Source organism: Notamacropus eugenii, chromosome 6, assembly GCF_028372415.1.
Source record: "Notamacropus eugenii isolate mMacEug1 chromosome 6, mMacEug1.pri_v2, whole genome shotgun sequence".
In the NCBI taxonomy this organism is placed as follows: domain Eukaryota; kingdom Metazoa; phylum Chordata; class Mammalia; order Diprotodontia; family Macropodidae; genus Notamacropus; species Notamacropus eugenii.
In genome coordinates, this window is record NC_092877.1 from 68,521,161 (window position 1) to 68,533,760 (window position 12,600).

Here is a 12,600-nt window from a genome sequence, read left to right on the forward strand (position 1 = left end):
TAGAGAACCTGGCTTGGAATACCTATGATTTGTTTTCAATTCCAAGCTTGTGAACCTATGCTAATTTATGTAGCTTGGCAATGACAGGAGGTAGAAATAAAGGAACCTTGTGAATGAGTAGGGAATATAACATTTTGTTTGGATGAAAAGGAAGCCTATTAAAGTAAATGACAAATGTGGTGGCTTTTCACAAACACCTATGGTCTGAGCCATATGGACCTACTCCACCCATTTATGTCTCCTTAATTTCTTGAGCATTTTTATCAGTCTCCTCTTGGCAGTCTTTGGATTAGCACTAATTGGAAATTTTCCTTATTGTTGGACTAAAATTTGTCCCTCTCACTTCCACCCATTACTCTTAAATTTTGTCTGAGGGACAAGCCAAGAAAATCTAATCTCACTTTTACATGAATGCTCTTCTGATCCTTTAAGACAGCAATTCGGTGCCTCCCCCCCTCTCTCCCCCCCCCCCCCCAATTTCTTTTCTTGGGCTAGTCACCACCAAATTTCTTCATCCAAATCTTATATGGCAGAATTCTCTGGTCAGTTTTTTCAAGATTTTTGTCATTTGGACTCTATAGCTCATCAAAGTCCTACCTGAAATGTGCTGCCTGGAACAGAGCACAAAAATATGACCATGGCAAGGTAAAAATACTGTGCCTTACTATTTTTTAAAAAAGTTAGCTAAAAATTTTCTTTCTTCCACTCTCCCCATCCATTGGGAAAGCAAGCAATATGGTATCAATTATATATGTGAAATCATACAAAATATATTTCCATTTTAGCCATGATGCAAAAACCCAGAATTATACTTCAGTTTACCATGTGCCTTATTTTTAATGTAGTCTAAACACTACGTTAATTATTTTTTTTTTTTTTGCTGCTATCAGACTGTTGGCACCTTGCAGATAGATTATTTCATTCATTGTGCCCAGCGCTGTATCTGGCATATAGAAGGTGCTCAACTGATGCTTAATTGGTGTGTGTTGCTTAATACTGAGCTTGCATTCCACTGAAGTTTCTATATCTTTTTCATATGAAGTACTATCTATTCATGTCTTTTATCTTGGACTTTACACTTGGCTTTCTATCCAATGGTATTCAATTCATCTCCTTAAGATTCAGCTCAATGTCTTGGCCTGTTAAGATGTTTTTGGATCCTATTATCCAACTTAGCACCCCTCCCAACTTCATGACATCTGCCAATTTGATGAGCATGTCATTCATATCTTCACCTAAGGAACTAATAATCATGTTGAACAGTGGAAGAGGGCCAACTGCAGATCACTGAATGTCCCACTATGAGGATCAAATAATTTTAAAAAGGCATCATTTTATTCATTCTTGAAGAAACTATTTATTAGTTATATGCTTACATGGATATATTGTTTTCCCCTAGTGAAATATATGCGTTGAAGGAATTTTTCTATATTCCCAGTATCAGGGACACAGTAGGTGCTTAATAAACTCATGACATATTGAAACAAACCTAAGTGTTCATATGTAAAGCTTGGTATCCTCCAGCCACTTCCTTCCCTCCTCCCTTCCTCCATGAATGAAAACAATTGCCATCCACAAACCAAGTAGGCCATGTTGTTTTTTATTGGAATGAGTTGGGGACATAATTTTTCAAGTGAAAAATACAACTTTTAAAAAAATCTGACATTTTGAATAACTTTATATATGTGCTACACGTTGGCTATCTGAAACGCTGTCTCTTCCCGACCTGATGAGTGAGTAATCTAGCAGAAAAAATTCACAGCAAATAATTATTATGTGTTTTCACATCGTTTTTAGGACCTTGTCCCAAAGAATTATTCATCATAGAAACAGAAAAACAGGGGTTCTGGCATCATGTTTATCTGAAAAATTGTGACCATTTGCCATATAGCCTCATTTTAATAGGTGAGTCATTTGAAAGCCATACAAAAATTATTTTTGTGGTCAAATAATCCTGAATATCTCAATTCCATTTGAAATGTCACCTCCGAGAGACATAGATTCAGTCTTTTTTTCTCCCAGATCAGAAAAAATGAATTTAAATCCCTCTCAAGTTCATATCTATTAAAAAACCATTCTACTTTTCAACGACCTGAAGAAACCAAGTACCCTATATATTTTTGAGTGTTTTTTTCTCAAACTGCTATAAAGAATCAATCTGATTCTCAGACTTGTCTTCTGTATATTCTTTTCAAAATGATCCTGACAGATCATTTAAAGAGTAGAAGGAATACCCTGTAGGTGGCATGTGGGCCTCAAAGGACTTACTGTAGAATTCACACACATACTTCAGTAAAAAACAAGATTCTTTAACAGCACTGACAATCAACATTAATCATGCTGGTTTATGCTCATTTGGAGAGTAAATCATTCAATACTAAGATTTTTTTTTCAATACTTATAAGACTGTGGTAACAAAAGGTATATATACAAAATTACTGCATATAAAATGTATTTTATATGTAAACGTGGTCAGTTTAATGCATTTCCCATGTAATAAAATGGAACAGTTACACACAGGCAATTGTTTCCTGAAAAATAGCATTAAACAGAGCCGATAAACAGGTATGGGTGGTTTTGAGATAGAAACCCAGTGTAAAAAAAGTAAAAACCAAAAACTAACATCTTCCCCCACCCCCCGCAACATTTAAAATCCAGTGGCATTAGCCTTGAACAGTGGTCAAGCAGAGAAATGTGCTGGTGATAGAGCTCGAGTCAGGAAATACACCATACATTAGCTCATCTCAGGGTACCCGATGTTACATCATATGGTTCCTTGATTTAAAGCTGTGTTACCAGTAAGCCTCCAAAAACCATACTGGATTTGAAAGGTGCTTGTAGATCAGAATACAGGTAGAATTCTATGTTCTCTTGCATGTATGCATCTTGAGGCTGGAAATTAATGTTCATAAAATAACTTAAGAAACATTTAAAGTCATCAAAATAGAATCAATGCAAAAAATTAATAATTCAGAATCCTAAATAAACCCCTGACATGAATATATAATGGAGCTGTAATTAGTAGTTACCGTACCTGGGGCAAACACGATCAAACATGCCCTCAAATCACGTTTGCAATTCATGACATGAAAATAATGCAAAAAAAATTAAGACAAGCCTCATTTGGAAAGGCTTCTTCACTGCTAAGTATACTTGTTAAGTTTTTATGCCCCCTAAATTTCACTGACATGATACAAAGCTCCAGTGCAGGCAATGTAGTGAGAGGGACCTTAACCTGTGATCTTATTGGTACAAGGAACTCTCAGTTGAGGATCCATGGAGGTTGGCACCTTCCTGCCAACTTAAGACTCTTAGAGGATTGCCTAGAACAGTACTGTCAAACTCAAATAGAAACTGGGGTCACTAAATAGTACATATAAAGATCCCTGGCAGGTCACACATATTGACTTGGTTTTAAAATGCAACACAATCTACATTTTACTGTGTCTTTTCTAACTTTGTTAAATATTTCCAGAATACATTTTATGTACACAGAGACATAATCAGGAATGCTGTGGGTCACAGGTATCTTTGACACCTCTGTCCTAGAGCACTGAGACCCTAAAGAACTTGCCCAAGGTCGCATAGTTAGTACCTATGAAAGGCAAGGTTAAAACTCAAGCACTTGACCCTCCAAGGCCAGCTTTTGATTCACTTTGTCACAAAGATCTCAACTAGCCCTGGACTAGCCCTGCTTAGCAGGCTAGATGATTTAAGGGCTAAAATTTTTGTCATAACTCACTCTATATGACCAAGTTTTGAAAGTGAAAACTGACTTTTTGGAGTCACAAATTATTTCATGTAGAAACTTCTAGCTTACCTCATCCAATTCCAATATCTTCTACCACTGTTCCATGGCACTAGAAAAGAAAAGAAAGATGTAACATTCTTGGAAAGATACAACTGTGGGAATGAGGAAGAGGCTTTTAGGATAAATTGATCTCATAAACATCAGTAGCAAAGCAAAGCTTCCAAAATGTTTAAGTCCTAATAGCATCTTTAAAAGAAATTCACAGAAGTAAACAGTGTCATTTAAATCAGTGGTTCCCATGCAGTGGTCTGCAAACCTCTTAGGGTTTTGTGATGATGGTCCAAAAGCTTGGGACAAAATATCCTTCAATGGCACCTTGGGCAGTGAAGAATTACTCTGTTGCATTGCAGATTTATTTTTACTCTGTGACAACAAGCATGTACATCTTTTTGGCATCTTATAATAATGACCACATAATATAAATTTTAGCACGAAGCTTTTGGGGACAGAAGTTATCACCAGGCATTGTGAGCATTTTCTAAATTTAAAAGAACATTACAAGTAGGATATTGAATTGCCCTGGGGCGATTCAACACATTGTTGACAGGGGTTTATAGAACAAAAAATGTTAGGAACCAATGAACTAAATGTTTCCAGTATCCTTTCCTGATGTTTTAAAGAAAGTACACAGAAAAGAAAAAAAGTACTAGGAAATTTTCTTTAAAAAAAAAAAGTCAGCATAATAAAAATACTATCAAGTTCAAAATAATTAAACTTCCCTCAGGAGTACATGGAGGAAAAATATAAAGCAGCAAAAGCAATAAAAAAAGGGAAGCCAGGAATGATTTGCTCCCGGACAAGACTGATGTTTTTTCTCTCCCATCTCTATGGAAGATTCAAGACACACCGTATTTTATTACAGGCTTTATTATAAACAAGACCCTCTGTGCTTGAAATCAAACTACTGCTTAATTTCTACTTTACAGCTATATTGTCATGCTGCTGATTAAGTTCACAATGATATGAATTACATACTAATTATGGTGATCTAAAGTAAATTGGTCCCACTAATGCATTACTCAGCTCAAAAACACTGTGAAAAAGTCTTCCTTTTTCCAGTCATTGATAATGAGAAAATGGCACCCAAAATGCAGCTTATTAAACGTTTCCCAAATCTGTTTTTCCTCTTCATTCATTGCCTTAAGGCCCAAGTTTTATATATATGTACATATATAAACACAAAAGTTTTTATATACAAACACAGACATGCATATGTGTAAATATATGGATGTTTTTCCTTACTTTCTCACCAGATGCCTTATTTTGGTCATTCCTGTACTCCAATAAACTCTTTGTATTACTGCCTATTTATGGACCCTAAAATTAATGGGTAACAACAGAGCCTCCGGATAACCTAGAAAACGCCAATCCCAGGGGAACATGGCCAGCAAATAGGAACCCTGCGGTTAAGAACTCTTTTTCAGCCTCTAAATCAGCTAAAAAGTCTTCACTGATTGAAGTGTCCTTCCTCCATGCTCAGCTGACCAAATGGCAAAACAGAGGTAGCTAGGTGTGATTGAAGTCTGGAAGATATGAGTTCAAATGTGACCCCAAATACTTCCTAGCAATCTGACCCTGGACAGGTTACTTAACCTCTGTCTGATTCAGCTTCCTCAGCTACAAAACGTGTATAATAACAGTGCCCATTATCCACGGTTGTTACGAAGATCAAATGAGGTAAGTTTATAAAGTACAGTATCTGGCACACAGCAAGGGCTAACCATTCCATGTTTCTCCTTTTCTCTCAACTTTGTATCCTTTGGACTGTTCCTTCTTTAGAGGAAATAGCCCCAAAGTTGCTTTTCTCAAACATCTGTGGTTCAGGTGGAAGCAACATAGTCTTTCACTTGGGGAAACAAAGTCTCCCATTCAAATATGAGCAGACACATTTTCTCATTCTGCGTGAAGTCAGTATGAGCACAGAACACTATCCCCAACATTTTACAATAACGTTAGGCAGAGTGAGCCAACGAGTGCAGAGAAGTATAATCCAGATTTAATTCTAAGAAGAATAAGCAGAGTTCCTACTTACATTGTACTTCTCACTATTAGGGTTCACACTAATTTGCATATAATGTCTCATATGACCCTCACAAAAGACCTGAGGTCGGTTTTGCAGACAAGGAAACCAAGAGTTACGTAAAATTAAGTGACTCATCTAGGGTCACAGAGCTTGTAAGTGTTGGATGTAGGATTCAAAGTCTTCCTGACTTCTATCCACTATACTACCCTTCCTCACATTTGTACAGGGCAGTATGCACGTGGTTTTCCTTCTGTGAAATATGATACCACCTTGTGTCCCACCATGTGTTTGATTTATGATGGTGCATAGATTCCGTTCCTCACCAGGGACAAATTAAAGTTACTGAGAAACTATGCATTCAAGTGAGGGGGAAAACCCAACTCCCTGCTCCCTTTCAGACTCCACCATAGCCTGTAAAACTGAAGATTTCATTCAGAGGCAGCAAGATATATATGCCACTAGCTCCGCGGTATAAATTCAACACAAGTTTCCAGAACTCACCATGCGACAGTATTTCTGTCAAATTTAACGTGACTTGGTAAGCATAATCTGCTTCCTCTAAGAAAGCTTTTCTTTAAAGTAATTAAGTCCTTTTCTCTCAGCCCTGAACACTTTGTTACCAAATATTTTCTGGTGGATCTATCATTAAAAAATTTTTTATCATAAACTCATGGAAAAAAGCCAAGAGGAACAAGTATCGAAAAGCTAGTATTTAGGCTCATTTTGTCAAATAATTCCTGCTACATTCTGCTCTTCTTAGAACTCAAAGCTAGGTTACACAGACTTCCCCAAGGCTCTGTAGATAGTTTTCAAAGGGTCTGTGAACTTGAATGGGAATACAATTACATATTATTTTAGTCAACTTCTAAGTGAAATTTAATACTTTCTTCGATTATTTGAAAACATTTTTCTCAAAAGGGGTCCGATGGCTTCACCAGAATGCCATAGGGATCTATGAACAAAAATAATTAAGAATTGCTGTTAGAGGAAGCTGCATATTAGGAGGATCAAAATCACTCATCTTCAGATTGCTTCCTTCATTTGAATAAGGTTCTACATGGATAGAGAACTTAAATGGCAAACCAAGAGTACCCACATGGTGAATGGGATCTCATTTTCTAAGTATCATCATTGCCAGAAAGAACAATGTATTTTAATGACTCCAAACCTCAATGGATTTCACCACTTGATCTATGTGGGAGAGAGTGAAGAAATGACTTGAATTTTTATGGATGAGACTTACTATTAGGGTCTGGCTATAAAAAGTTTCAAGATTATTCAAGAAGAGACAGGGTATCCAGAGCACAATGTTGTTTTCTAAGATAAGAAAACTTGGAGAGATTGTCATCACTATGGCACAGAATGGAAACACCTCTATTTCTTTTAATGAATCAATCTGTGACCTCACTGAGGTGGCTACTCCTTCTAATGATGCAGATTATAATCTTTCCTTGTCTGTCCACCCTGCAAGACTCGAACCCATGTGCTCTCCCAAATCTATGACGAGTCCAAATAACCTATAGGTCTTCCTCTATATCTCTAGACAATGTATGTAACAATAAAGTTTGAGAGTTACCTTTCAGTTATGGGAGGTCAAATGATACAGAATTCAGAAGGGTGAGGTAGAACCAATATTCACTATAGCTCAATTGTCAGCCTCACAGACATCTTTGCACTCTTGCATTAAATGATTGTTACTTTCACCAACACTAGCTTCCAAAATGCACACAAGAATTCCCTAAAATTGACACTGCAAATCTCCATGTGATTTGCATCTTTAGTAAAATGAAGCGATTTCCCTTACTCTGAATTTTGGTATAAAGAGACTAATTACTCTGTCTTCTTAGCCAAGTAACATCATTAACAGGCATGTGGCTGCATTTCAACACGGCTTATTAAGCAATAAAAACGAAGCATGCATTCTGTGCCATCGCCAATGACAATTTCTCTCTGTTGCTAACTATTATTGCTGCTACTCTTAAGTCCCAAACAGCCAGGTAAAAGTGAAAGAATTCCAATGTTTTTCCAGTCCACTGCTCATGCACATTTGCTCCCACATGTTCAACATTATAGAATAGTCTAGATTACACATTTTAAAGATGTTTCTTTCGGGAGTCTCTGGTTGAGTATGTTTGCCATTATCTGCCCATTTCCATGACAAAAAACACAAAACAAACTTCCCAAGGTATGCTACATAAACTCAATAAGCCTTATTAGTACAACGTGATTCAGTGACTACAGGGCACGGGAAGAATTCTCATTAAACAAAACATGTGCATGCACTTAATCATCATTGGCCTTTCACCTGCTCTACAAGGCAATTTCAAGATGACTTCATTCAGTGATCTCTTACATCATGATCCAGGTGATTTTTTTTTTTTTAATGCACCAAAACACCTGAAAGCATTACCAAATCTAATACAGTGTAGGGCATGACTTAAAAGACCAACCACTTAAAACAATACTTGTCATGCAAAAAAAGAAAAAAAATTAAAAAGTGATTGTTTTTAATGCATGCAGAAAATGCAATTAAAGGATTATTATAGTACACATAGAGCCAGGACTAGAAGGCATGCAGTTTCAGGTTTTTGTGTTACCTTGTCATAACGGGATTGTGAAGACCATATAAATGATCTTTATGATAACCATAATTACCATTTTCCATACTGTAACAAAATAAATATACCAAAAAAAGACTTATGTTATTGCTGAGATGAAGTGACAACATGACTTACAAAGACAATGTAAATGGTAATGGAGAATATGTAAAAACAAGCTAATATTGACATAGCAAGTAAAAAGATCTGAAACTCACATTCTGTACCCTTTAGAAACCACCACCAAACACGCTAAACAACTACATTTGTACATTAAATATATAGATATTATAGAGATGCATATAAATCTGTTTTTTAAGAGGCTTTACATTTACTTTATTTTCACCTGGACCTGTTTTGTCATAGACCTGTTTCTTATTAATTAGAGGTCCAGCACTGAGTAACATAAATCCCCTACACCCACTTTATGAAAAAATTTGAATAAATACTGTTAAAAAAAAGTCTTACTTTTTCATGGGTAAAGTTTCAACACTAAAAGATATAAAACAAAAAGGGAAACATAATTATTTTTTTAAAGAAAAATACTCATGGAGGTAACAGCTACTTTCTCATATTACCTTTCTACTACGGTAGAATGGATGTGCAAGCTTGGGGGAAAAATAAGCCAAGGATCACAATGGATGAAATTGAAAAAACAAATAAACAAACACAGTATATACAAGTTCATGGGATAGTGAGGAAAATAAAAACCACATATGGCTAAATGAAAACTAGTAAAAACAGTTATCATAAAGTGAAATGCCAAGTCCCTGAGACAGAAGAACTGTAAATAAGAAATAGAAGATTGGTTAAAGAAAGCAAGGAAGTTAAAGAGACAATAATTAAGGCAAGGATCCCTAGAGCAAAGGAATATTTAGTGGGACTGTTAACTTTTCATGTAGGGGAAGTAACTTAACAAGTATAAGCCCTAGCTACACACAAAGTATTTGGATGACAAAGCAGAAAAGGTAGAATCTCTAAGTAATTGAAGTTACTTGGATGGGGATGATGGGAAGCCTTTGGGAAATGTCCATTTCAATGCCAGTCCCTTCCTTCTTCCTTACAGTCCTCATACTTACTCATCATAGACATCTTCTGAATCCATTCGACGATAATATTTGGATAGCTTTACAGCAAAAATTATAGCAGGAACTAAAAATATCGTGGCACCTCCCAAGCCAAACCAGAATGCGTTCTGGAAAGACAACAAAGGGCAAAATTTAAGCTATGCATTATTTCAATAGGGTAATGACAGAACACTGAATTGTTATCCAAGGTCCTGGACTCAAATCTGGACTCTGTGACTTCATACCTGGGTAACCGTGGACAAGTATGTGCCCTCCTCTGGGCCTCAGTTTCTGAATAAGTAAAAGAAGGAACTGGACTAGATTGAGAGTTCATAACCCTCCTCTATTCTGTCTTTCATACAACTGCCAAAATGATATTCCTAAAGCACAAGTCTGCTGTGTCTCTATCATACTCAAGAAGTTCCTGTGGTTCCCTCTTGCCCCTAACAGAGCACAGAATGCTTCTTTTTGGTTTTAAATGAGGGGTTCTTAACAGAATAACCTGGATAGATTTTAGGAAGTCCATGAACACCTTATCAAAAAGTTCATGGTGCTATTAGCAGCTTTAACCACTAGAAAGTTCTTCTTGAACAGAAATATTTCTCCTTGTAACTTCTACCCATCAGTCTCAGTTTGGGAACTCTCTGGCACTAATTGCCTCTTCCTCATACACTGGTCTTCTCTCCTTTCCCCACCTAAACTCAAAGTCCCAAAATTTCTCATCTTCAGGTTGCACCCACCCAATTTCTTTACAGGTTCCTCAAGTGCTGGTCTCTATTGCCCATAATATTCTAGTCACTTCTTCTCTCTGTGTGGTAGTTTATCAATGTCCTTAACATCATGAGTCAAGAATTGAAAACAAGTGTCCAGATGTGGTCTGATCAGGGCAGAGGACACTGGGCCCACTATCTTCCCATTTCTGGGCACTATTCACTGAAGAACACAGCCTAAGATATCATGAGTTTTCCTTGGCAGCCATCTCCCACTATCAATTCACAATGGGGATTACAGCCAACTGAAACTCTCAAGCCTTTTCACAAGATATCCAAAGTCTCCCATCCCTGTAGTTGTGGTTTCTACTCCTGACACATTTCCATTCCACTGCATCTTATTAGATCCAGCCTATGGTGACATGAACATTCGTGCACAATGATTCTGACATAGAGCATCTCAGCTACCTCCCTCAGTTTTTTTGTCTCCCACACCTCTGACAATCATTTCCTCCTTTGTGTTCAAAAGATCATAGACTGAGAATTTAATGGGACCTCAGAATCTAATCACCTTATTTTGCCGGGGAGGAAACTGAGGCCTAGGGAGATTTCATAACTTGCCCACCATACATAACTTAAGTAGTAAAAGCATCAAAATCCAGGTCACTTGGCTCCAGAACCAGTACTCTCCCCACTAGATCACACTGTGCTGTGTTCCCTGTCTCCCCCGCCAAGTTATTGGCTAAAATGTTGATCAGAACAGGACAAATTTGAGCATATTTTTATATTTACTTCTTGACACATTAGCTGAAACACAAGAGGGGGAAGTCTAATGGTAACTGGCGCAAGGCACTAGAAAGTTCTAAACCAAAGATTAAGGTAGAGTTAGCATAATTTTAACATCAACTACATTTTATGTTACTCTGATTCTCTGAGTAAAAGAACTGGCGAGGAGCATGAACTGCTCGTTCATATTTTGATTATAACTTCTCGTTAGTGATAATAGCTTGCTTTTATGGGACTTTTTTTAACAACTGCAAGCACTTTATATGCATTAATTGCTTTGATCCTACCAGTCCTCAGTAGTAGGCAGAGCAGATGTGATTATCTCCATTTTATAGGTGAAGAAACTGAGGCCCAGGGTAGTAATAAGTGACTTTCCTAAGGTTACATGTCTAAGCATATCTGGCACTTGGAATCACAGAAAGTTAGAACTGGAAGGAACCTTATGATACATTTAGTTTAGTCTAAGTAGAATCCAGCCTTCTACCTTGAAGTCCATTCTCTCCTCCTGTGTTGTAGGAGACAACAATCTCTCCTAACTAGGATACAATTAATTTAATTGCCCAATCATTTTGGATGCAGGAGAATTTGCTCTAACAAAACGATCCAGCACCTTGGATATATTTCTGAGGAAACGTTTGTTTGAAATATGAAGCACATCATATCATCCCATCCCTTATCTCATGCACTCGGTACCAGTTAATGCCATAGTGCACAGAGTACCCAACCTGGAGTCAGGAAGACTCATCTTCCCCCATTCAAATCTGGCCTCAGACACCTCATAGCTGTGTGACCCTGGGTAAGTCCCTTGTTCGCCTCAATTCCTCGTCTGTAAAATGAGCTGGAGAAGGAAATGGCAAACCATTCCAGTATCTTTGCCAAGGAAACCCCAGCTGGGGTCAGGAAGAGTCAGACATGATTGAAAAATGATTGAACAACAACAAAACCAAATAATTATTTACATGGGAATAGAAAAAAGACCAATGAAAAACTAATATTCAGAAAATGGTTGAGTCATTGTTTTTGAAGACCAACATCACTTACCACAGAGTCAGTGATATAGCTACACAGAAATATCTCTATAGCAGTATCTATGACGTTGGCAAGGGGTTCGCAGGCTGCCACATCCATGGTGATCTAAAGAGGGGATTAGAAGGAAAGAAAGAAATGGTTATCAAGACAAATACTTCTGAATTTGAGATGTCATATACCTCAACCAAAACGTTTATAATAAAACCCTGATAGTAAAAAACTTTGTAAAAATGTCTTAGCAACTTCCCAAGTCTGTATTAATCAAAAGAGTCCTTCATCCTCAGAAAGATGGGTGTTATTTTTTTCCAGTAATGGGGAGACATCTGCCCTGAGTTACCCACACTCTAGGATTTACCCAGAAGCAAAATCACTGCATAGGATAATTGGCTGATGTTAAGAGGACAGCCAGGGAGAAGTGAAATAAAACAGATCAGAATTAAATCTGTGTATTTGCCTGGTTTCATTCTCAAGGTCTTCTCCCACTTTCACATGAACGCCATCCTTTGTTAAGCACAATTGGCCCCACCTCCCCAATACTGCTCCACTCCTCCTCCTCTCTCTGTCCCCTGCCATCACA

General features: G+C 37.3%; 1 protein-coding gene across 11 annotated transcripts in view; it reads right to left on the reverse strand.

The window, feature by feature from the left end:
• Positions 1 to 1,584: 1,584 nt before the first annotated feature.
• PROM1 (prominin 1) overlaps positions 1,585 to 12,600 on the reverse strand; it is a 145,901-nt gene continuing 134,885 nt past the window's right edge. For 9 of the 11 annotated variants that reach the window (XM_072620309.1, XM_072620308.1, XM_072620315.1 and 6 more), the window contains 6 exons: positions 12,036 to 12,128; positions 9,511 to 9,626; positions 8,900 to 8,923; positions 8,432 to 8,500; positions 3,821 to 3,860; positions 1,585 to 2,892 (listed from right to left, as the gene is read on the reverse strand). In XM_072620309.1, the coding sequence (XP_072476410.1) occupies positions 3,842 to 3,860; positions 8,432 to 8,500; positions 8,900 to 8,923; positions 9,511 to 9,626; positions 12,036 to 12,128 (321 nt within the window). In that variant the 3' untranslated portion in view covers positions 1,585 to 2,892; positions 3,821 to 3,841. The remainder of the gene's footprint in view (positions 2,893 to 3,820; positions 3,861 to 8,431; positions 8,501 to 8,899; positions 8,924 to 9,510; positions 9,627 to 12,035; positions 12,129 to 12,600) is intronic. The other 2 variants (XM_072620316.1, XM_072620317.1) reach the window with 2 other exon arrangements.